This window comes from Microcaecilia unicolor, chromosome 11 (assembly GCF_901765095.1).
Source record: "Microcaecilia unicolor chromosome 11, aMicUni1.1, whole genome shotgun sequence".
Lineage (NCBI taxonomy): Eukaryota > Metazoa > Chordata > Amphibia > Gymnophiona > Siphonopidae > Microcaecilia > Microcaecilia unicolor.
Genome location: NC_044041.1, coordinates 133215639 through 133239785, shown reverse-complemented (window position 1 = coordinate 133239785; position 24147 = coordinate 133215639). Strand labels below are relative to the sequence as shown.

The following is a 24147-nucleotide window of genomic DNA, read 5'->3' as shown; positions in this document are numbered from 1 at the left end:
GGGGTGGTCCATCAATCGCTTGGAACTGAGAGCGATATTCCAGGCTCTTATGGCCTTTCAAAAGACTCTGAAAGGGCTTGCTGTCTGGGTTCTGTCAGACAACACGACAGCGGTGGCATACATAAATTGTCAGGGCGGCACTCAGTGCAGGGCCCTGGCCGCGGAGGCCGCTCAGATTTGCCACTGGGCTGAACTCCACCTGCAGCTTCTGTCGGCAGCTCACATAGCAGGTCAGAGCAATGTGCAAGCCGATTTTCTCAGCAGGCATCAAATCAACCCGGTGGAATGGGAACTGGCAGAAGAAGTTTTTCTTCAGATTTGTGCCAAATGGGGGACTCCCGGTATGGATCTAATGGCGTCAAGTGCAAACGCCAAAGTACCTCACTTTTTCAGCAGAAGGAGAGATCCTCACTCGGCGGGGTTGAATGCTTTGGCTTAACCCTGGCCCTCGGGCCTCCTGTATGTGTTCCCTCCTTGGCCCTTGATAGGATGAGTCCTACTGCGGATTCGACAGCACCGAGGTCTGGTGATTTTCATCGCTCCAGATTGGCCAAGGCGTCCGTGGTATGCGGATCTCTGCCGGATGTTGGTGGACGCTCCGGTGCATTTGCCCCTGGTGCCAAACCTGTTGGTTCAGGGTCCGGTGTCTATGGAGGATCCCTGCTGATTTGGTCTTACGGCCTGGCTATTGAGAGGGCGTAATTGAGAGCCAAGAGCTACTCTAACAAGGTCATCTCCACTCTCTTGCAGGCCTGCAAGTGGTCCACCTCTGCAACTTATGCTCGGATCTGGCGCAAATTTGAGGTGCGGGGTGTTTCAAAGGTGATCACACCCACACGAGCTACTGTCTCAACTGTGCTGGACTTTTTGCAGGAGGGCTTACAATTCCCTGCGGGTGCAAGTGGCAGCATTATCATGCTATCGAGGGAAAGTCGCTGGCTTGTCCCTTGCTGATCATCCGGACATTGCCAGATTTCTCAGAGGGGTGCTTAGGCTCCGTCCTCCTGTCCGGTTGCCCTGTCCGGCCTGGAATCTGGGGCTAGTGTTGAAGGCTCTTCAGTGTTCGCCCTTCGAGCCGCTTAAGCAAGCTTTGGAGAAGGATGTGACTCTCAAGACAGTCTTTTTGGTGGCCATGACATCGGCTAGACGCGTGTCTGGGCTGCAGGCGCTGTCCTGTCGGGGCCCTTTTCTGCGATTCTCGGAGTCTGGAGTAACGGTACGTACAGTGCCTTCCTTCCTGCCTAAGGTGGTTTCAGCGTTTCACCTGAACCAGCCCATTTTTCTTCCTTCCTTTTCTACGGAACAGTTTCCGGACTCCTTTGGGCAGTTACATCTTCTGGATGTCCGCAGGGCGCTGTAGCAGTATCTACAGATGTCAAATGACTTCAGGACTTCTAATCACCTTTTTGTCTTGTCGGGTCCTTGGCGTGGAGGCCCGGCGTCTAAGGCCACTATAGCCCGTTGGCTCAAGGAAGTCATTTTTGCTGCCTATCTGCTTTCAGGATCGTCTCCGCCTGAAGCGTTTAAGGCGCATTCCATGAGAGCCATCTCCTCCTCGTCGGCTGAAACGGGTGCATTCTCTCTTTAAGAGATCTGTAGTGCTGCTACTTGGGTTCCTCAGCTCTCTTTTGCCCGGCATTACAGGCTGGATGTTGCAGCGAAGCAGTATGCTGTTTTTGGAGCTCAAGTTTTGGCTCGTGGTGTGGCCTGTTCCCACCCTAAGTAGGGATTTCTTTTGTACATCCCATCAGTTAATGGATTCATCTGCTGCTGATGACAAGGAAGGGAAAATTAGGTTCTTACCTTGGTAATGTTCTTTCCTTTAGTCAAAGCAGATGAATCCATGATCCCTCCCTGTCTGACTTTGTTTTTTGTTCAGATCTTTCATGCAGATATAAATCTCATTGGAAGAAGTTGGAAAACAGTTATCAGAATTTCTACATGATGTTCTACTACAGGAGGTTGAGATCGTCCCTCCTTTGATGCTCCTGTTATGGGGCGATTGTTCGCTGTGAGGAAAGTTTGTTATTATACCTTTATGGTTCACTCTGCTTTGGAAATCTCAAATACTGAAGGCAGTTGGGGCTAGCCATCCTAGAGGTACTATGGTCTTTCAGTGTTTTCTATCTCCACCTGCTGGTAGGCGGATACAACCCATCAGTTAATGGATTCATCTGCTGTGACTAAAGGAAAGAAAATTACCAAGGTAAGAACCTAATTTTCCCATCCCCCGCACCCTGTGCTAACACATTCATCCAACACGTCCCCGGGGGGGGGGGGGGGGGGAGAGAACCCATACCCATACCCAGTCTCTCTAATAACCACCCCCCACCCTTCATTCATACCTCAAGAATAGTCATCTCTACTCATTACTTCCTCTCCCCCTATTTCTTCCCTCAGACTTTCCCCGCAGGACCAACTCTTGTTATCTGGGGCAGCAATGGCTAAGGGACAAGGACTCCAACACAGTCACATAAAGAACAAAACCTGCTAGTACAGGCTCAATCTCGTTTAAAACTGAACAGCTCTCCCTAAAGGTGTGAAGAAGCGACTCGAAGAATAACATCATTTTGCTTTCTAGAGCTATCAGTCTCTGCCAGTCAGCCATCGCTCTTCCCCTCTTCTTACCTGCACTCACACATATGTTTTCTTTTGATGCCTGTGAATATTAAATGTCCTTAAAAGAAAACCAGGAGTCATTTAGCAATCAATGCATCCACAACCACGATCAGCAGATCACCACGAGAGCATGGGCGAAAAATCCTTTTCTTCATCGTCTCAACTTCCTTCCTCATGATCTGGCCTCTGCTGCTCGTTCCACCACATCACTAGCCAAACCGATGTCATTCAGAAATCTTTGCGCATCCTCCGGTGACTCAAACAGTTGAGGTTTACCATCTGTAAAAATGTTTAGCCTCGCCAGGTACAGCAAAGCGAACTTAATATGGAGTTTATGTAGCTCTGAACAAAAAGAAGCATAAGCACATCTCAAGTTCGACACTCTAGCAGAGAAGTCCTGGAAGCACAGAACCGGCTTATTCTCATATTTTAATGGACCCTTAGCTCTAATGGCCCTCAAAGTCTCTGCTTTGTGCGCATAATTCAAAATTTTGAAGATGACCACACGGGGTCTAAGCTCTGCTGAAATCCTGGGCCTTAGTCTGTGAGCCCACTCCACTCGCAAAGGCCCTGCCGATGATTTCAGGCGCAACTCGGAGACCAACCAGGATTACAAAAATTTCCTCAAATCTGCTTCAGGGATAGACTCAGGTAAGCCCACTAATTGCAGGTTCCCTCTCCTCGAACGATTCTCGATATCATCAATCTTGTCCTCTAGTACTTTAAGCTTAGACTGGAAGTTTAAGTTTGCAGCAGATAGTTGCTGCACCTGATCTTCCAAATCTGATACTCGCTGGCAATATGCTGAGAACTCACCCCACAGCGCCTCCAGCCTACTGTCAACAATGTCTGATTTATCCGTGCTAGCTTGTAGATTTTTATCCAGTGATGCATCAAAAGCTTGTTTCACTTCCGATACTATCTCCGCCACCCATGCGAAGCTAACAGTAGAAGCTCCAGCGTCTCCGGTCGCCATCTTGGATTCGCTCTGCTGTGCTTTGTCCTTCTCTTGGTGCTGCGCTTTAGATGCCATCACTCCTTTAAAATAATCCACCTTACACCAGTCTGTGACTCCCGGCTCCTTTTCCCTCAAAATTCCCTTAATGGTTTTAGTAACAAAGTCTTTGGGAGGCAAGTTTTAGGGGTCCAGATTTAGGAGCTCTTTCCACCGACACCCGCTCTCTCAGCAAGGCATCACGTGACTTGGATATCATCTGTTTTCTGAGAGGAGTCGATCGCCTCAAGCCGCCACTTTGGGGCTCATTTTCAAAGCACTTAGCCTTCCAAAGTTCCATAGAAACCATGCCTGGACTAGAACCTTAACTTGGTCGTTAAGGAGATGCTGCAGGTTCTTACTCTGAAAAAGGTGTTTCTGGTGGCTATGCCTTTGGCCTGGCGGGTCTCTGAACTCCAGGTATTGTCATGTCGGGAGCCTTTCCTTCAGCTCACAGAGTCCGGGGTAACGATACGGATGGTTCCATCCTTTTTGCCGAAAGTCGTTTCAGCACTTCATGTCAATCAGCTGATTTTCCTGCTTGCCTTTCAAGCAGAGGATCATCCAGCAGATTTTGGAATCTTGCAGTACTTGTATGTTCACAGGGTTCTTCTTCGCTATCCGCAGGTCACTAATGAATTCCAGCAGTTGGATCATCTAATATAATAAAACGCACCGTGAAAGTTCTAATGAGGACACGTTCTGAAGTCACTAAAAAACACTCCCTGAAGGGTTCGTGGGGTTCGTGGAGTTCGTGGCGTTCGTGGTGTGAAGCCACCCAGCCGTCTCTGCCCCGCCCTCGCGTCAAACGTCATGACGTCGAGGGCGGGTAAAACACACGGATCGCGAGGGCAGAAAAAAAAACAAACGGATCGCACCCACGCACGGTGCGTTTTTACTATATTACATTTACCTCTGTGGTGGCGGTTCCGGCAGCGCAGCGTCAGGGAAGGAGGCGGCGCTCCCGACGTCTAGCCTTCCCTTCGCTGTGTTCCGCCTTCTTCTGACGTCAATGATGACGTCAGAAGAAGGCGGAACACAGCGAAGGGAAGGCTAGACGTCGGGAGCGCCGCCTCCTTCCCTGACGCTGCGCTGCCGGAATCGCCACCACGGAGGTAAATAAAAAAAAAAAAAGAAAAGGGATGTTGGGGGATAGAAGAGGGTGGGCAGCAAAGTTGAACACTGGGAGCAGGAGGGCAGGGGAAAAACGACAGCATGGATGCGAAGAGGGTGGGCCAGGCTTGGACATGGGACAGAGAGGAGCATGGATGCGAGGAGGAGTCATGGAAGGAAGAGAGGGGAATTACATGAAAAGGAAGAATGGAGGGGGCAGGGGACAGAGGAGCATGGATGGGCATAGATTGGGAGGGCAGAGCTCAGGGAGAGAGGGAAATTGCTGGAAAGGGAAAAATGGAGGGGCCAGGTGACAGATGAGCATGGATTGGAAGGGCAGGACTCAGGGAGAGGGGAATTGCTGGATAGGGATGAATGGAGGGGACAGATGGGCATGGATGGATATGGAATTGCAGGACAGGCCTCAGGCAGAGAGGGGAAATGCTGGATAGGGAAAAAATGGAGGGGCCAGGTGACAGAGGAGCATGGATGGACATGGATTGGAAGGGCAGGACTCAGGGAGAGGGGAATTGCTGGATAGGGATGAATGGAGGGGACAGATGGGCATGGATGGATATGGATTGCAGGACAGGCCTCAGGCAGAGAGGGGAAATGCTGGATAGGGAAACAATGGAGGGGCCAGGTGACAGAGGAGCATGTATGGACATGGATTGGAAGGGCAGGACTCAGGGAGGAGGGGAATTGCTGGATAGGGATGAATGGAGGGGGAAGATGGGCATGGATGGATATGGATTGCAGGGCAGGCCTCAGGCAGAGAGGGGAAATGCTGGATAGGGATGAATGGAGGGGGCAGGTGACAGAGAAACATGATGGCCATGGATTGGGAGGGGCAGGGCTCAGGGAGATAGGGGAATTGCTGGAAAAGGATGAATGGAGGGGGCAGGGGACAGATGGCCATGGATTGGGAGGGCACGGCTCACACTCTCTCTCTCATATACAATGTCTTTCTGACTCCTCCCTCTCACACACTCTGTCTCACACTGTATCACATTCACTCTCTATGTGCCACACAGTCACTCACACACTCGCTTGGTCTCATACACTCTCACAGAGAATCTGTGTCTCACACACACTCTCTCTCTCGCCCACACACACACACTCTCTCTCACACTGTGTCTCACATACACACTTGCACACACTCTCATTCTCACACACACACTCTCTCACAAACACACTCACACCCAGACTCTCTCTCTCACACACTCACACTTTCACTCTGACTCTCAAACAGTCACTCTCACATACACTCTCCCAAACATACACACTCCAAGGAAAACCTTGCTAGCGCCCGTTTCATTTGTGTCAGAAACGGGCCTTTTTTACTAGTCTTTTTATGTTTCTTGTGTACACTTGTTAAAGGCTTTATCTTCCTTTCTTTGCTGCCTGTGTCCATCTTGTCTCTAATAGATGCTACTTGCATTCTTTTGATTCTCTCTTTAACCATTCACATTCGGCTATTTCCACTTGTTACTTCAATGTCCATTTGATCTTCCCTAATGTTTTTTGATCCCAATAATTAATAATGTGCAGAGGAATAAAACATAAAGGTTCTTCACACCCTTTGTCTATTTCTAGGTTACAGGGGAATGAGGGCTATTTTGCTAGGGACTGTAATGATTTGGCAATATTTTAAAGTCAGTATTGCCTTTTCTTGTGTGTGTGTTTCTATTGTCACTGCTATTAATATTGCTGCTATTTACTATCAACAGAGAGGAAAATCTCCGGATGTCACACTATCTAAAAATTAGCATCTGCTGCTGGTCCAGGTAGAATTATTACAGCATGCCTAGGTTTGATGTGAGCCATTGTGATGGGCCTCAGCCAGAAAGGAGCAGATTGGTTGTGGTGGGCCCTACCTCGAAAGGAGCCACTCCAGCTACCCAGGGCTGCTTCCTGCATGCACAGAAGAGAAACAGGCTGGAACGGAGGGAAGGGAAAAGAGAAACTATAAAAGAGGGACAAAATTCTAAAAAATAAGTTGGACAAAAAAAACCCCAAGTTATATAGGAGTTGGGGGGGGGGGGGGAGAAGTTGCCTTTGTGTCCAAGTATTCTAAATTAGTTTTCCACCTTTATTACTGCTTTTACTGACACTGTTAGTATTGTTTCTGTGATTTTCTATTGTTTTTTTTCTCTTTTTCTTTATTTTTTGTTTTTTTTTTAATTGCAGTTCTCTGTCATCACTTTGTCAGATAAGTGGTCAAGAATTAATACCTATCTTGGAGCTTGCAGTATATTTTCTGTGTATCGCTACATTCTGCAGCAAAGACTTCATATTTTACCCCTTCCAGTGGTATAGAAGTTGGCATTGGTGCTTGAACGGGTGAAATTTTTCATTTTATTTTTTTTGCCTTGTCATCTCATGGAGCAGGATGTCGCAGGCCACTAAACGTAAACATGTTGTGAAGGAGGTGTTAGAGGATTCTGTCACGCTTTCTGAACAGCAGCAGATTGTCCAGGTGAGTGTTCAACGATAACAAAAAAAATTCTCTCCAATATAGACTACAAAATAGTCATCTTACTGACCACCTTGAATTCATCATCATTATAATACCATTACACCTCTTGCTCAGGAGACATGAACCTGAGTTTTTCTGCCATTGTCCAAACAGCTTATGAAAGTCTTGTAGAAATCTGCCTGGGTTGTTTTTCAGCATTAGATGCTCTGGGCCTCTTAGAAGAGAAGCCTATCTTGCTGGCAGCTTCTATGGGGGGGGGGGGGGGGGGGGAACTTGTGTAAGAAAACCTGGAATGTGGAGATTGTGTTCACATGGGACTTAAACAGATCCATTACATTGTCAATTAGAAACATTACTAGGGGCCAGTTGGTTTAGGTTTGATTCCTGGATTTTCCCTTTCTTGCTACAGCTAGGCTAGGAGGTATAGCAGAGACTGCATTCACAACCCTGGGGAAGAGAGTGTCCCAATGATTGTGCAACAGCAATCTCATGTGGCCAGATTTGGAATCCATGCATGCAGGTTTTTTTTTTTTAAGTTTTAAACTTTATTAGAATTGAGCAATACAAGATCTATTCCAACAACAACATGTTAGCCAACCTTCAGTCAGAAAGAATAAAAGAACATAAACCTTCCACAGAAAGTTACAAATGACAAGCATATTCTTAAATAGAGGCGTATCTGACAGGTATCTGTGCCTTTATACATGTGTAGTTACAGAAAGAGAATATGTTTGCATTAAATACTGTTTCATGTATATGTCTATTGCTGAACCAGGCATTTTGTTTGTTTTGTTTGTTTGTTGAACCAAAATATTCCTCACTCCAGAGGGATATATTTCTGTGCAAGGACTCTGTATTTCAAAATTCCCTGTACTACTAAATGTTACCAGTGTTATTTAACATATCTCTATATATAAAAGGCACCTCCAACGTTCTAAATTTGTAGTTGCAAGATCGCATGAGTGTCTGCCCTGCCCCCGCGTCACAACGTGATGATGTTGAGGGTGGAGCAATGACACTCAACAAATCGGATTGTCATTGGGTAATCTCTGTTTCCACTCCCCAATGCAGCCGTCATTCCCATACACTCAAAACCAACCAAAATCGGCGCTGGACCCCGTCACCCCGCCCACAGTCCCCCTCACCCACCCTCCCGCAGCCGCTTGCTCACCGTTCCACCGCCCTCCCTCTCCTCTCTGACTCCGGCCAAGGTGCACAACGATTACTACACACGAGCAAGGAAGCCCATTGGTTAATCTCTGTTTCCACTCCCCAACACAGCCGTCATTCCCATACACTCAAAACCAAGCACACTGACGTTTTTATTTCCTTCCGAGGAGACTCAGCAGCACAACGAGTCACTTTCTTTGCAGCACAGAGAAACGAGGAACGTCGCTGGAAGGACAAAACTATTTGGATGCCCATGCTCCTGCTCCCGGTACAGCCAGACCTCAGCGTCCTGCACAGTAACGCTCAGACACCAGAGAGAGAGGGGGGGGGAGGGGGGCCTGACACCACAAAGGGGGGGGGAGGTATCTCTGTCACACACACACTCTCTCTCTCTCTCTCTCACACACTCTCTCTCTCTCTCACAGTCAGTCTTTCTTTCTTTCTCTCACTCTCACACACTGTCTCTCACACACTCTGTCTCACACTGTATCACATTCACTATGTGTCACACAGTCACTTACACACTCTTGGTCTCATACACTCAGTCTCACAGAGAGTCTGTGTCTCACACACACTGTATCTGTGTGAAACACACTCTCTCTCTCACACTGTCTCACATACACACTTGCACACACTCTCATTCTCACAGACACACTCGCACCCAGACTCACTCTCTCTCTCTCTCTCTCTCTCTCACACACACACACATTCACTCTCTCTCTCACACACACACACATTCACTCTCTCACACACACACACAGTCACTCTCACATACACTATCTCAAACATACACACTCCAAGGAAAACCTTGCTAGCGCCCGTTTAATTTCTGTCAGAAACGGGCCTTTTTTACTAGTTTATAATAATGATCTGGCAATCAGAATGATAAGTGAGGTGATTAAATTTGCAGACGACACAAAACTATTCAAAGTTGTCAAAACACATGCGGATTGTGAAAAATTGCATGAAGATCTTAGGAAACTGAAAGACTGGGAATCCAAATAGTAGATGAAATTGAATGTGGACAAATGCATAGTGATGCACATTGGGAAGAATAATCCGAATCAAAGTTACCTGACGCTAGGGGTCCTCCTTAAGAGTCAGAACTGAAGAAAAAGATCTAGGTGTCATAGACAATATGCTGAAATCTTCTGCCTTGTTTACGGTGGCGGCCAAAAAAGCAAACAGGATGCCAGGAATTATTAGGAAAGGGATGCAAACTAAGACCAAGAATATTATAATACTTTTGAATCGCTTCATGGTGCAACCTTGCCTTGAGTATTACGTTCAATTCTGGTCACCATAAAGATGTATCAGAATTAGAATAGGTTCAAAGAAGAGCAACCAAAATAATAAAGAGGATGGAACTCATCCCATATGAGGAAAGGCTAAAGAAGTTAGGACTCTTCAGCTTGGAAAAGAGACGGCTGAGGGAAGATTTATTTATTTATTTGTTACATTTGTATCCCATATTTTCCCCACCTATTTGTAGGCTCAATGTTGCTTACATAGTACTGGAGAGGCCTTTGCAGGCTCCGGTGTGAACAAATACAGGGTGATATTGTGGTAAGATCAAGTTCATGTGGCACAGCCACATTAGGGAATTGGAGAACAGAAAAGTTGTGTTATGTCCATTACGTGCTTTAGTTTGGTTGTGTTGCAAGATTAGGCATTTAAGTTGGATCAGTAGGATATGCCTTTTTAACAGGTTGGTTTTTAGTGATTTCCAGAAGTTTAGGTGGTTGTACATCGTTTCAAGGCTTTTGGGTAATGCGTTACACAGTTGTGTGCTTATGTAGGAAAAACTAGATGCGTAAGTTGTTTTGTATTAAGTTCTTTGCAGCTTGGGTAGTGCAGATTTAGATAAGTTCGTGTTGATTCGGATGTATTTCTAATGGTAAGTCGATCAAGTCTGTCATGTAACTCGGCTTCTACGTAGATGATTTTGTGAACCAGGGTGCAGATTTTGAAGGCGATGCGTTCTTTGATTGGGAGCCAGTGTAGTTTTTCGTGGAGGGGTTTTGCGCTTTCAAATCATGTTTTACCAAATATAAGCCTAGCTGCCGTGTTTTGAGCGGTCTGGAGTTTCTTTAAGGTTTGTTCTTTACATCCCGCATAAATTCCATTGCAGTAATCTAAGTGGCTTAGTACCATTGATTGTATCAGGTTGCGAAATGTTTCCCTCGGGAAGAATTGCTTCACGCTTTTGAGTTTCCACATTGAGTGGAACATTTTCTTTGTTGTGGATGCCACTTGGCTCTCTAGTGTTAAGTTACGATCCATTGTAACGCCGAGGATTTTCAAGTTGTCTGAGATAGGAAGGGTGTGATCTGGGGTGATGATACTTGTGGGGATGTCCGTGCTGTATTGGGATGAGAGGATGAGACAATGAGTTTTTTCTTTATTGAGTTTTAGTTTAAATGCATTTGCCCATGAATCCATGATGTTCAGGCTGAGCTTGATTTTGTTGGGGATTTCTGTCAGTTTGGCTTTGTAAGGAATGCATATTGTGACATCGTCTGCATATATGAAAGGGTTAAGGCCATGGTTGGATAAGGACTTGGCAAATTCAAAAGATAAGACACTAAACTGCAGGAAGAAATATCTTAAGTAAAAAGCGGTAATTAACCGCTAACAAACTATCATATAGTTCTGCAGATGCAGTGATCAGCTCACAAGCAGTGTACAATTACAAGCGTTTGAAAATTTCCCCGTGGCATCTGAAGAGCCATTATAGTAAATGTAATTGTCATACATATGTAAAACATTGACGTCAGAATGGATGAATGCAATTATATAATGTGATGTGCTATCCAATGCATATGTAAGAGTAATGATATTTGATCCTCAGCCATACCTGTGTGGGGCATAGTACATATAAATTAACATGACTGCACAGCAGGATTTACATAAGATAGAAATATCGAGGAAACTCTCCGTGTATCTTATTATTAACTAGTAAAAAAGGCCCGTTTCTGACAGAAATGAAACGGGCACTAGCAAGGTTTTCCTCGGAGTGTGTATGTTTGAGAGAGTTTGTGTGAGAGTGACTATGTGAGAGAGACAGATTGAATGTTTGTGGCTGCAAGTGTGTCTGTTAGAGAGTGTTTGTGTGTGAGATTGACAGTGTGTTTTGAGTGGATATGTGAGCCACAGCGAGAGTGTATGAGAGTGAGAGAGTGACTGTGTGACACATAGTGAATGTGATCCAGTGTGAGACATAGCGTGTGTTGTAGACAGTGTTTGAGAGTGAGAGAGACACAGAGTGAGAGAACCCCCTCCGTATGCCTGTGCCACTGTGTTGTCGCAGGATCCCTCATCTCTCTGTCTGGTCAGTGTTCCCCCCCTCCTCCTCTTATGTCTCCCTGCTGCCCTCCTGTCAGGGCTGTGGATCCCCCGTCCCCCTTCGTCTGTGCTGTGAGGACCCCCTCCCCCGCCTCCATCTGTGGTCTCTGGACCTCTTACGGCCCTCATCCTCCCCCTCCTTGTGTCTGAAGTTTTGCTTAAGAGACTTTTGGGGAGGTGGCGCTATGGACAGTACTGGGCAGGCACTGTAGTTTATGCAGTGCCAATGATGTTCAGCATTGACCACCCACATTGGTCACTGGGTTAAATTAGGACAGCTCAAAATTGCATAACTCTGATTCTCTTCAAAATCCCCTGATCCCCTCCTGCCACCCCCAAAAGCTCCTGCCCTTCCTATGCTTTCCCTCCAGCCAGCCAGACCCAACACCTCATCCCTCCATGGGCTGCCATATGGTTCTGTTTTGGGGGGGGGGGGGGGGGGGGGAGATCCTGCTTAGCGCCTCCTCCACGCGATGCACCCCCCCCCCTGCCGCCATCCCACCCACCGCGATGCCGCCGGCCTCCCACCCATCATCGCCATCGCACCCACCATCGCGTAGTTTTGCTGGCGGGGGACCCAAAATCCCGCCAGCAGAAGTCCTGTGTTGTCTGAGTCTGACTGACTCCAGCAATCTTCGGCGTTGGTAGCCTGTGCAGGGCGGGGTTGTGTGCGTCTGACGTCCTGCACTTGCAGGACGTCAGACGCACAGAAGCCCTGCCTGCAGAGGCTTGCAACGCCGAAGATCACTCAGTAGTCAGCAGACAGGACTTGTGCTGGCGGGGTTTCGTGTCCCTCGCCGGCAAAGCAACGCGACGGTGGGTGGCTTGTGGGGGGGTTGCACCTCCTGCATTCTGCAGCTTTGGGGGTGGGGCAGCGCGGAGGGGCCATGTTGTTGCGCCGGGGGGGGCGTCATTTTGCTGCATGAGTGTCATTGCTCCGCCCCCTGCATCATCACGTTTGACGCATGGGCGGGGCAGACACTTATGGAGCAAAAAAGTGGTCTCAGCCGCCTCACTTTCGAACGTTGGGAAAGTGAGGCTTCAATGGAACGTTGGAGGTGCGTTTTATATAGAGAGATATGCACTTGTCAAAGAGCAAGCCACAAAATTCCAAAGTAGTGTATATAAACAAATGCAAAAGTCTTGAGTAAAACTGAACGAGTGAAGTATACCAAAATCAAAAACATGGAACAGAAGTGGAAAAGCATTTGAGAATGTGTATTTAAAAAGGTGTATAATATAATTAAAACCAACTAAACCACCAAGGGCCAGATTCTATATAAGGCGCCTAAAAAATCCATGCTGGAAATATTTCCAGCTAAGCGTGTTCTATAAGTGGCACCTAGATTTAGGCACAGTATGTAGAATACGCTTAGTTGATATCCCAGTGCCTAAAACTATATGTCTCCATTTACAGCAATGAAAATGTGGTGTAAATCCCAGTGCGTAGATTTACGCACACTGGGCCATATTCTGTAACTATGCGTGTAAATTTAGGAATGCCCACGAAACTCCCATTTCTCCGAGGACAAGCAGGCTGATATTCTCACATGTGGGTGACGTCACGTTGGCCCCGGAGGATTTTGTAGCAAAATCGGCAAAAGTCTTCAAGAGTGTTCTGTCGCGCGAGAGGATTACATCGTGCATAGTAACATAGTAGATGACGGCAGAAAAAGACCTGCACGGTCCATCCAGTCTGCCCAACAAGACAACTCATGTGTGCTACTTTTTGTGTATACCCTACTTTGATTTGTACCTATCTCTTCAGGGCACAGACTGTATAAGTCTGCCCAGCACTATCCCTGTCTCCCACCACCGGCTCTGGCACAGACCGTATAAGTCTGCCCAGCACTATCCCTGCCTCCCAACCTCCAGTCCCGCCTCCCACCACTGGCTCTGGCACAGACTGTATAAGTCTGCCCAGCACTATCCCCGCCTCCCAACCTCCAGGCCCGCCTCCCACTTCTGGCTCTGCTATCCAATCTCGGTTAAGCTCCTGAGGATCCATTCCTTCTGAACAGGATTCCTTTATGTTTATCCCATGCATGTTTGAATTCCGTTACCGTTTTCATCTCCACCACCTCCCATGGGAGGCAGTGGCGTAGCCAGAAGGCAATTTTTGGGTGGGCCAACAGGTTGGATGGGTGGGCACTAGAGTTGCCAACTTTTTTGAAAAAGAAAAAAACAGCAAACCTGATGCACCCATGCTCTGTCCCTACCCCACTCCCCATAACTTCAATGAGGGTTGCAGTGCAGGCTTCAGTGGCTGCAGGCCAATTGAGAGCTAAGGGAAGTACAATAGACTGCACTATTCAGCCCCACTGAGCCATGGTCCTCCAACACATATATGGTATTGAAGCCAAACACATTCTGCATCCAGAGAACCTCCTGGCCGTCCACCAACAATGGATACAGAGCCCAGCAAGGACAATTCACCATAAAACTCATCATATAAAGAAATTTTGTTTTCTAGTGTAATCTCAATTACAGACATATTATAAATTAACTTAAAAAAATCTATAAAACAAAAGTCACTCAGAACCTAGAGCAAATCTACCATGCCAACACTAACTTCCAAAAACAAAGATCCTACCTATGAAAAAGAAGTGCCTTAAATATTATAGTAGGGCCCTAAAATACAAATACATTTATCAGGAAAGCTGAACAAGCCAAATTACTACAGAATGCTACATTGAAACTTCATGCTAACAGAATACCTCAGTCACACACACAAGACACAAATGCCAAATACAGAATAAGTGACCACAAACTCTAGCAATATAAATTAAACGGAAACCCCAAGAAACTAGACCTTGCATGTAGTACACCACCAGAGAAACAAGAAAGAAAGGCACTTGCTCCTGTGCAAAATATAAAGATGGCACATGCCAGGGATGGTGTTAGGGGATGCAACTAGGGCAATTGTGCTTGGTTCCTTGGCCAGAGAAAGCCTGCATGCTGGAAGCTGAAGGAGCAGCCTGGTAATGGACTTTGGGGTCCTTTCCTAGATTTCTGTCCTGGACCCCAGCCATGTTTACCATCAACTTTGGCAAGATGTACATTCCAAATCCAACATATTATATTCACAACATTGAAAATAAAATATTTTTTATACCTTTTTGTTGTCTGGTCATTTTTTCTCAAATCATATTGGTCCCAGTCTCTGGTTTCTGCTTCCCTCTGTCTTCTCTTAACTCACTTGCCAGGGTCTCCTATTTGACATTTCTTCTTTCTTCATGTCCATCATCCATCTCCCATCTCTGTTTTCCTATATTTCCTTGTTCAGTATCTCCCCTGTGTTCATATCCCCTCATCCATCATCATTCCTCTGTGCACCTATGCACCCCATGCCCAGCATATCACTTCTGCATTCCTATTCTCTCCCTTGTCTGGTATCTCCCCCCCCCCCCCCCCCCCCCCCCCGTGTCCATATACCCCCCCTCTCCAGTGTCCAGCATTTTATCTCTATTCTATATCCCCCCCTTGGTCAGGCATTACCCCTCTGTGCCCATGTGCCATCCCCATACAGCATCTCACATTTGTGTCCCTGTCACCATGCTCCCACCTAATGCCCATCATCTCCCTTCTGTATCTGTATACTTCCCTAGGTCCCCTTTCTCCCTCCTCCACACCAATGTGTCCCTCTCCTCGCTGATCCCACCCCCAACCAGCTTCTCTTCCTCTCTTTCCTTCCCCTTATGCATCTGGCTCTTTCTCCCTGCATCTCTCTCCCTTCCCTCTGCATATCATCATCTGCATATCCAGCACCTCTCCTTCAGCCCCCCCCCCCCACACACACGTCCAGCATCTCTCCCTTTCATCCAGCCCCCCTACATGTTCAGCACCTCTTTCCCTTTCATCCAACTCCCATACATGTCCAGCACCTCTCCCCTTCACTTCAACCCTCTGCATATCCGGCACTTCTCCCCTTTCCCTCCACCCCCCTGCATATCCAGCACCTCTCCCCTTCCTTCCACCCCCCCTATATATCCAAAACCTCTCCCTTCCCTCCAACCTCCCCTCTGCAAATCCAAAACCTCTCCCCTTCCCTCCAACCTCCCCTCGGCAAATCCAAAACCTCTCCCCTTCCTTCCAACCTCCCCTCTGCAAATCCAAAACCTCTCTCTCTCCTTCCTGCCAACCTCCCCTCTACAAATCCAAAACCTCTTCCCTTCCCTCCAACCTCCCCTCTGCAAATCCCAAAACTTCTCTCCCTTCCCTCCAACCTCCCCTCTGCAAATTCCAAAACCTCTCCCCTTCCTTCCTTCCAACCTCCCCTCTGCAAATCAAAAACCTCTTCCCTTCCCTCCAACCTCCCTTCTGCAAATCCCAAAACCTCTCTCCCTTCCCTCCAACCTCCCTTCTGCAAATCCCAAAATCTCTCTCCCTTGCCTCCAACCCTTGCAAGTCCAGCACCCTTCTGTTCCCTCCCCTCCCTGCCTCCCCTTACTGGGCCAGCACGCAGCACCCCACTGACTTCCTCACCCTCTCCCACCCCTGCCGCAGCGCTTCATTTAATGTTGTTGTCGGCGCTGCTGTTACAGTTTCCCACCCCTGCGGCGGCGCTTTACACTTTACCCGACGGCAACGCTACAGATGCAGCGCTGACGTCCGACGTCCTGCTCCGGGGCCTTCCACGCTGATGTAACTTCCTGTTACGGAGGCGGGACGCAGAAGGCCCCGGAGCAGGACGTCGGACGTCAGCGCTGCATCTGTAGCGTTGCCGTCGGGTAAAGTGTAAAGCGCCGCCGCGGGGGGTGGGAAACTAACAGCAGCGCCGACAACATTAAATGAAGCGCTGCGGCAGTGGTGGGAGACAGTCACGGCAAGGATCTGCTTCTGGGCGGGCCTGAGGCTAAACTGGGTGGGCCTGGGCCCATCCAGGCCCACCCGTAGCTACGCCCCTGGTGGGAGGGCATTCCTAGCATCCACCACTCTCTCCGTGAAGAAATACTTCCTGACATTTTTCTTTGAGTCTGCCCCCCTTCAATCTCATTTCATGTCCTCTCGTTCTACCGCCTTCGTATCTCTGGAAAAGGTTCGTTTGCGGATTAATACCTTTCAAATATTTGAACGTCTGTATCATATCACCCCTGTTTCTCCTTTCCTCCAGGGTATACATGTTCAGGTCAGCAAGTCTCTCCTCATACGTCTTGTTACGCAAATCCCATACCATTCTCCTAGCTTTTCTTTGCACCGCTTCTATTCTTTTTACATCCTTAGCAAGATACGGCCTCCAAAACTGAACACAATACTCCAGGTGGGGCCTCACCAACGACTTATACAGGGGCATCAACACTCCCTTTCTTCTGCTGGTCACACCTCTCTCTATACAGCCCAACAACCTTCTAGATACAGCCACTGCCTTGTCACACTGTTTCGTCGCCTTCAAATCCTCAGATACTTTCACCCCAAGATCCCTCTCCCCGTCCGTACCTATCAGACTCTCGCCACCTAACACATACGTCTCCCGAGGATTTCTATTCCCTAAGTGCATCACTTTACATTTCTTGGCATTGAATTTTAATTACTAAAGACTCCAGAACATATGAAAAAATCTTTTACTTTTATTCACAATAAATATCAATTATTCATACACACCTACATACCCTGTAATGCCTCACTCAGACATTCACACGCTTATACCCTCCATCCATATACATAACAATGGTGTACAACTATAGATGCCTCTTACAAAGATGATACAGCTCATCATAAATCAATACAATGTGCATATGTCAATTTGAAACTCATCGATTAACCAATGAGCTCATCATAAACGTTGGTTCTATAAATCTTTAGAAACCTGCGTATAGTCTGTATCCATTGTCCTTTGTATAGCTGAAACAGCTTTATAACAGTTGCACCATATACATAAGTGAATTGGAATATTCCTGCAACCACAATGATGTTTCTTCTGGAAAACAAATGTCACTGGGAATATCCAAAACCCACAAATTAAGGAGGCTGGAAACGTGTGTCCAAGTTTGAAAACATCAAATCGCCAGTTCCCCGATGCTGATCGGCATTTCGTTTCCTTCTTCAGGAGGAACCAAAGCTGTAACAACATTAGTAATCATCACCTTCTACATACTTTTATATATTCAAATCTAATTGTACAAACAAGCATTTTAAATAGCACTTACTAATAATACTACATCAGGCTGCACACCGAGTGGTAATCGGCCGGACTTCCGCCCCGGAATCGCGCCACCGGAAACTGTTGCACGTCACCCACAACGGCACATGGATTAAATACCCTTGGGCGCATTAAACAAACGTACACGTCAATAATTACATCACACCCACTCGACCTCCAAATTGAGGCCATGCGGTGTTACTGTCCCCCATGTGTAAATGTATCGCTGCTCCAATAGTAGTAAACGAGCACTAATGTCTCCGCTTCTATTGGTAGGTACAATCTGCGATAATACTGCACATTGAAGCTGTTCAATAGTGTGATTATGACGCTGCCAGTGAGACACCAGCGGATTCTCCTTTTACCTAACCTTAAATTGCTGACGTGTTCTGCCAGTCGATTCTTTAATTGTCTCTTTGTATGACCTATATAATATAGTGCACACGGGCACCAGATACAATACACCACACACTCGCTAGCACATGTGGTGTTTTGCCTTAAAAAGAATTGTTTATCACTATGTGGAATGTCAATCACGCTAGTGTCCACAGAATAGCGACAATACACACATTTACCACACGGGGAATGTCTACCTACACTATTCTGTCGTTTGGAACGTTTGAGCAATTCCCCTATGTTGGCCTGTCATGCATACGCTACTTTGGGGCGTTCCCTGAACTCTGGATGAACAGACAGAACATGCCAGTATCTGTGGATGATGGAAGAGATGCCCACTGCTCTATGTGAAAATGGAATGACACATGCCATTGTGTTTCTGGAGGAGACCTGACCTGAATAAAACAACCAGGGACGATAGGCATATAGCGCCCTCTTATAAGCACTCCGTATAACCTGCTTCGGATATCCGCGCTCTATAAATCTACCGCTCATCTCCCGAGCTTGAACTCTAAATTCATTAACTGAAGAACATAGACGGCGTAACCTCAAAAATTGGCCCACAGGAACACCCCTCCTCAGAGCTTTATGGTGGAAGCTCTGATAATGTAGAAGGGTGTTCCTATCGGTCGGCTTGCGATAAATAGTCGTGGCAAATCCACCATCCAATGCTCTAATGATCTTAATATCCAAAAAATCAAGCTCATGGGTATCCCTTCTAGAGGTAAATTTAATATTGACATCGGCACCATTGAGACTTTCGATGAAGGCATTAAGAGCGCTAAGAGGGCCACGCCAAAACAAAATAACATCGTCAATGTACCTTTTCCACATAACAACATGGCGATACCAACTCGAAGTGTAAACATAAGTGCTTTCATATTGAGTCATGTATAGACAGGCCAGGGAAGGTGCGACTGTAGCTCCCATCGCAACTCCCCGGGTCTGTACATAAAACTGATCATTAAATTGAAAATAATTATGCCCAATCACCAAGGTTAACAGTGTTTTTAACACTTCAATTTTGGGCAAAGGCAATTGTAGATCAATCAAATGGTCAACTGCTAACTGTATAGCTTGTGCTTGCGGAATATTGGTGTATAAGGCGACGACATCCAACCCTACCATGTAAAACTCCTCGCCACAGCAAGGGTCCATCTGATCTAATATCTGAATAAAATGCATGGAATCACGAACATAAGATGTAGCTCTTTTAACCATAGGGTTAAGCAGTTTATCAATATACTTGGATATAGGTTCTAATACCGAGTCTCGTGTAGAGACTATTGGACGACCAGGTGGATCCACGAGAGATTTATGGACTTTAGGGACAAAATATATATATGGTACTTTTGGACTGGGGTGACATAAATATTTCTGATCGGTCTTAGTAAGAACCCCATTCAACACAGCCTCAGCAACACATCTCTTCCATCATCCACAGATACTGGCATGTTCTGTCTGTTCATCCAGAGTTCAGGGAACGCCCCAAAGTAGCGTATGCACGACAGGCCAACATAGGGGAATTGCTCAAACGTTCCAAACGACAGAATAGTGTAGGTAGACATTCCCCGTGTGGTAAATGTGTGTATTGTCGCTATTCTGTGGACACTAGCGTGATTGACATTCCACATAGTGATAAACAATTCTTTTTAAGGCAAAACACCACATGTGCTAGCGAGTGTGTGGTGTATTGTATCTGGTGCCCGTGTGCACTATATTATATAGGTCATACAAAGAGACAATTAAAGAATCGACTGGCAGAACACGTCAGCAATTTAAGGTTAGGTAAAAAGGAGAATCCGCTGGTGTCTCACTGGCAGCGTCATAATCACACTATTGAACAGCTTCAATGTGCAGTATTATCGCAGATTGTACCTACCAATAGAAGCGGAGACATTAGTGCTCGTTTACTACTATTGGAGCAGCGATACATTTACACATGGGGGACAGTAACACCGCATGGCCTCAATTTGGAGGTCGAGTGGGTGTGATGTAATTATTGACGTGTACGTTTGTTTAATGCGCCCAAGGGTATTTAATCCATGTGCCATTGTGGGTGACGTGCAACAGTTTCCGGTGGTGCGATTCCGGGGCGGAAGTCCGGCCGATTACCACTCGGTGTGCAGCCTGATGTAGTATTATTAGTAAGTGCTATTTAAAATGCTTGTTTGTACAATTAGATTTGAATATATAAAAGTATGTAGAAGGTGATGATTACTAATGTTGTTACAGCTTTGGTTCCTCCTGAGGAAGGAAACGAAATGCCGATCAGCATCGGGGAACCGGCGATTTGATGTTTTCAAACTTGGACACACGTTTCCAGCCTCCTTAATTTGTGGGTTTTGGATATTCCCAGTGACATTTGTTTTCCAGAAGAAACATCATTGTGGTTGCAGGAATATTCCAATTCACTTATGTATATGGTGCAACTGTTATAAAGCTGTTTCAGCTATACAAAGGACAATGGATACAGACTATACGCAGGTTTCTAAAGATTTATAGAACCAACGTTTATGATGAGCTCATTGGTTAATCGATGAGTTTCAAATTGACATATGCACATTGTATTGATTGATGATGAGCTGTATCATCTTTGTAAGAGGCATCTATAGTTGTACACCATTGTTATGTATATGGATGGAGGGTATAAGCGTGTGAATGTCTGAGTGAGGCATTACAGGGTATGTAGGTGTGTATGAATAATTGATATTTATTGTGAATAAAAGTAAAAGATTTTTTCATATGTTCTGGAGTCTTTAGTAGCTATGTATTAATACTGACTCTGGTTGTTCTAAAATAATCCCTATAGTTAATTAGTTGATTGAATTTTAATTGCCAGACCTTAGACCATTGTTCTAGCTTCTTCAGATCCTTTTTCATGTTTTCCACTCCCTCCGGGGTGTCCACTCCATTACAGATCTTAGTATCATCCGCAAATAGGCAAACTTTACCTTCTAACTCTTCGGCAAGGTCACTCACAAATATATTGAACAGAATCGGCCCCAGCACCGATCCTTGAGGCACTCCACTGCTCACCTTTCCCTCCTCCGAGCTAACTCCATTCACCACCACCCTCTGGCGTCTGTCCGTCAACCAGTTCCTAATCCAGTTCACCACTTTAGGTCCTATCTTCAGCCCATCCAGTTTATTTAAAAGCCTCCTGTGGGGAACCGTGTCAAAAGCTTTGCTGAAATCTAAGTAGATTACGTCCATAGCTCGTCCCTGATTCAATTCTCCTGTCACCCAATCAAAAATCTCAATGAGATTCGTTTGGCACGATTTTCCTTTAGTAAAACCATGTTGTCTGGGATCTTGCAACTTATTGGCTTCCAGGAAATTCACATGCACAAGATTTCCCGTTCGCCGCGCGGACACGCTCCTCAGTTTCTTTCTTTCCACGTCTGAGGAGACACGGAGTTTCGCATTGCACGCTTCGCGTTTCTTCGGGTCCCAGAGTGAAAGTTTTTTCGACGAGTGAATTTCGCTTGTATTTCAAAAAAAAAAAAAATTCCCTTATTTTGTTTATTTTTCTTCGTTAAAGTTTCCTTTCTTTTTCATTGTGACCGTTCTTAGGTCGCTCGGTCGGGTTTTTCCCCTTTTTGTGTCCTTCTTTTCTGACACCATCGTGTCCTTTGATTTTGTGGAGGCCATTTTTCCCGCGATGTCATCGAAGACGCCCAACGACTTCAAGCCTTGTGCCCGCTGCAACCGGACCATCTCTGGCACTGATCCGCACTCCTGGTGCCTTCAGTGCCTTGGGCCCGACCATCTGCAGGAAAGCTGTAAGTTGTGCCTAAAAATGAAAAAGCACACAGCTTTCTAGAGAGGCCCAAAGAGAAAAGCTTTTTTTGGTCCGGTACGTCGGCGTTGACATCGGTACTTTCAACGTCGAGGGCAGCGTTGGCATCGGGAGACCGATGCACGCTGGGAGCAGTGATGCATCGAGCAGGTCTCCACCTGCCTCGGCGCCTCCTGCTTTGCAGGCACCCCGGGACCGACCTCTATCGGCCCCGGCCCCGAGGAAGCGTGTGGATTCCACGTCTTCCTCACCGGTACCGAGGAGTCTCGATGACTGGCGTCGGGTGAAGGCCAATAAGCACCGTCATCGTTCTTCTCGACATGGTACCGCGAGCTCCAGGTCATCGAGGCATTCGGTACCCGAGAAGCGTCGATGCCGAGAGGATCGCTCTCCCTCTGTTATGGAGGTATCGACGCGCAGGTTGTCTGGCAGCCCGGTACTGGCTCCCCAGCCTCTGCAGATTCTGCCTCTGACGCCCACACTGGCACCGCAGCCTTCCCCGACAGCTTCTGTGGATGAGCGCATCAAGGCTATTTTTCCAGATTTCATGGAAGCGGTGCTGTACCATTTGCACCCGGCACCGGAGGTAATGGTACCGACGGTGCTGGATGCTCCTGCGGCACCGTGCCTTTTGCCGGTGGTGAGGTCTCCTTCTCCGATACCGCTTCCGGTATCAGGGTCGGTTGCCTCTCGGGTTGCCTCTCCATTGCCTTCGGTGGAGGAAGCTTCACCGGAGTCTCCTGGGGAGTCGACTTCTCGACACCGTCATCGAGGTCACCGCACCTCTATGTCGAGATGGGCTCGGATCCGGGCTGCTCTTTCTGAGTTGTTAGGTCATCTGATGAAGATGGGGGTCATGGAGTTTTCTCTGCTGAGGATTCTCTAGGTCTTCCGTCTGATTCGACCCCCTCACCTCAGAGACAGCTCTCCCCTCCGGAGAGTTTGTCTTTTTCATCTTTTGTGCGGGAAATGTCTGAGGCCATTTCCTTCCCTGTGGAGACTGTGGATGAGCCCAGGGCCAAGATGCTCGAGGTCCTGGATTATCCATCTCCACCTAAGTCTTCTACCACAGCTCCTTTTTATGATACACTCAGGGAAGTGCTGATGAGGAACTGGGAGAAGCCTCTTTCTTGTCAAACTATTCCCAAAATGGCTGAATCCCAGTATCGGATCCACGGGGAACCTAGTTTCGTCCGGCCTCAGTTGCCTCATGACTCTGCGGTGGTGGATTCCGCTCTCAGAAGAGCTTCTAGGAACTTTGCCTCGGCGCCTCCGGGGCGAGAGCATAGAACCTTAGATTCTTTTTGGAGGAAGGCGTATCAGGCTGGCATGCTCGCTTCCAAAATTCAGTCGTACCAGCTCTTCAGGAGCATTCATTTGCGGAACTCAGTGCGGCAGCTTGAGAGCTTGGTTGATGCACTCCCACCGGAGCAGGCCGAGCCTTTTCGCCAAGTGGTCAGGCAGCAGAAGGCAGGTCGCAAGTTCCTTTCCAGGGGCATTTACGATACTTGCAATGTGACATCCAGGTTTTCTGCTATGGGTATAGTGATGCACAGACTCTCATGGCTGTGCCTCTAACCCGGAGGAACGAACTCAGCAGAAAATTGTGGATATCCCTTGCCAGGGGGAATCATCGTTTCGGTGAGAAGGTCGAAGAGTTGATTGATCATCTCTTATCAGCGTGATAACGCTATGGACTCTCTCTCCCGCCGAGCGCCTTGTGCATCCGCTTCCTCATCCAGGAAGTTTTTCAAAGGGAAGAGAAGTGCGCCTTACGTCTCTAGGGGCCGTAAGTACGCTCCTACTTCTCAACAGCCAGTTCAGGCTCTGCCACAGCACGCTCATTCTCGTCAACAGCGTGCACCCAAGCAGGCCCCTGCAGTTCCCCAGCAAAAACCAGGGACTGGTTTTTGCCTGGCTCCGGTTGAGCATAGCCACCATAAATGTGTCCGTACCAGACGATCTACCGGTCGGGGGGAGGTTAACATTTTTTCACCAAAGGTGGCCTCTGATAACCTCCGACCGGTGGGTTCTTCAAATAGTCCGGTTAGGATACACCCTCAATCTGGAAACCAAACCTCCAAATTGCT

The 24147-nt window shown here is 47.2% G+C and overlaps 1 protein-coding gene across 3 annotated transcripts in view; it reads left to right on the top strand.

Annotated features, from left to right (window-relative positions):
- EIF1AD (eukaryotic translation initiation factor 1A domain containing) overlaps positions 1 to 24147 on the top strand; it is a 140895-nt gene that overhangs the window by 17319 nt on the left and 99429 nt on the right. Inside the window, exons 1-2 of one of the 3 annotated variants that reach the window (XM_030219218.1) lie at positions 4685 to 4728; positions 6917 to 7205. In XM_030219218.1, coding sequence (XP_030075078.1) covers positions 7119 to 7205 — 87 coding nt within the window. In that variant the 5' untranslated portion in view covers positions 4685 to 4728; positions 6917 to 7118. Of the gene's footprint in view, positions 1 to 4684; positions 4729 to 6490; positions 6514 to 6916; positions 7206 to 24147 lie in introns of those variants that run through there. The other 2 variants (XM_030219220.1, XM_030219219.1) reach the window with 2 other exon arrangements.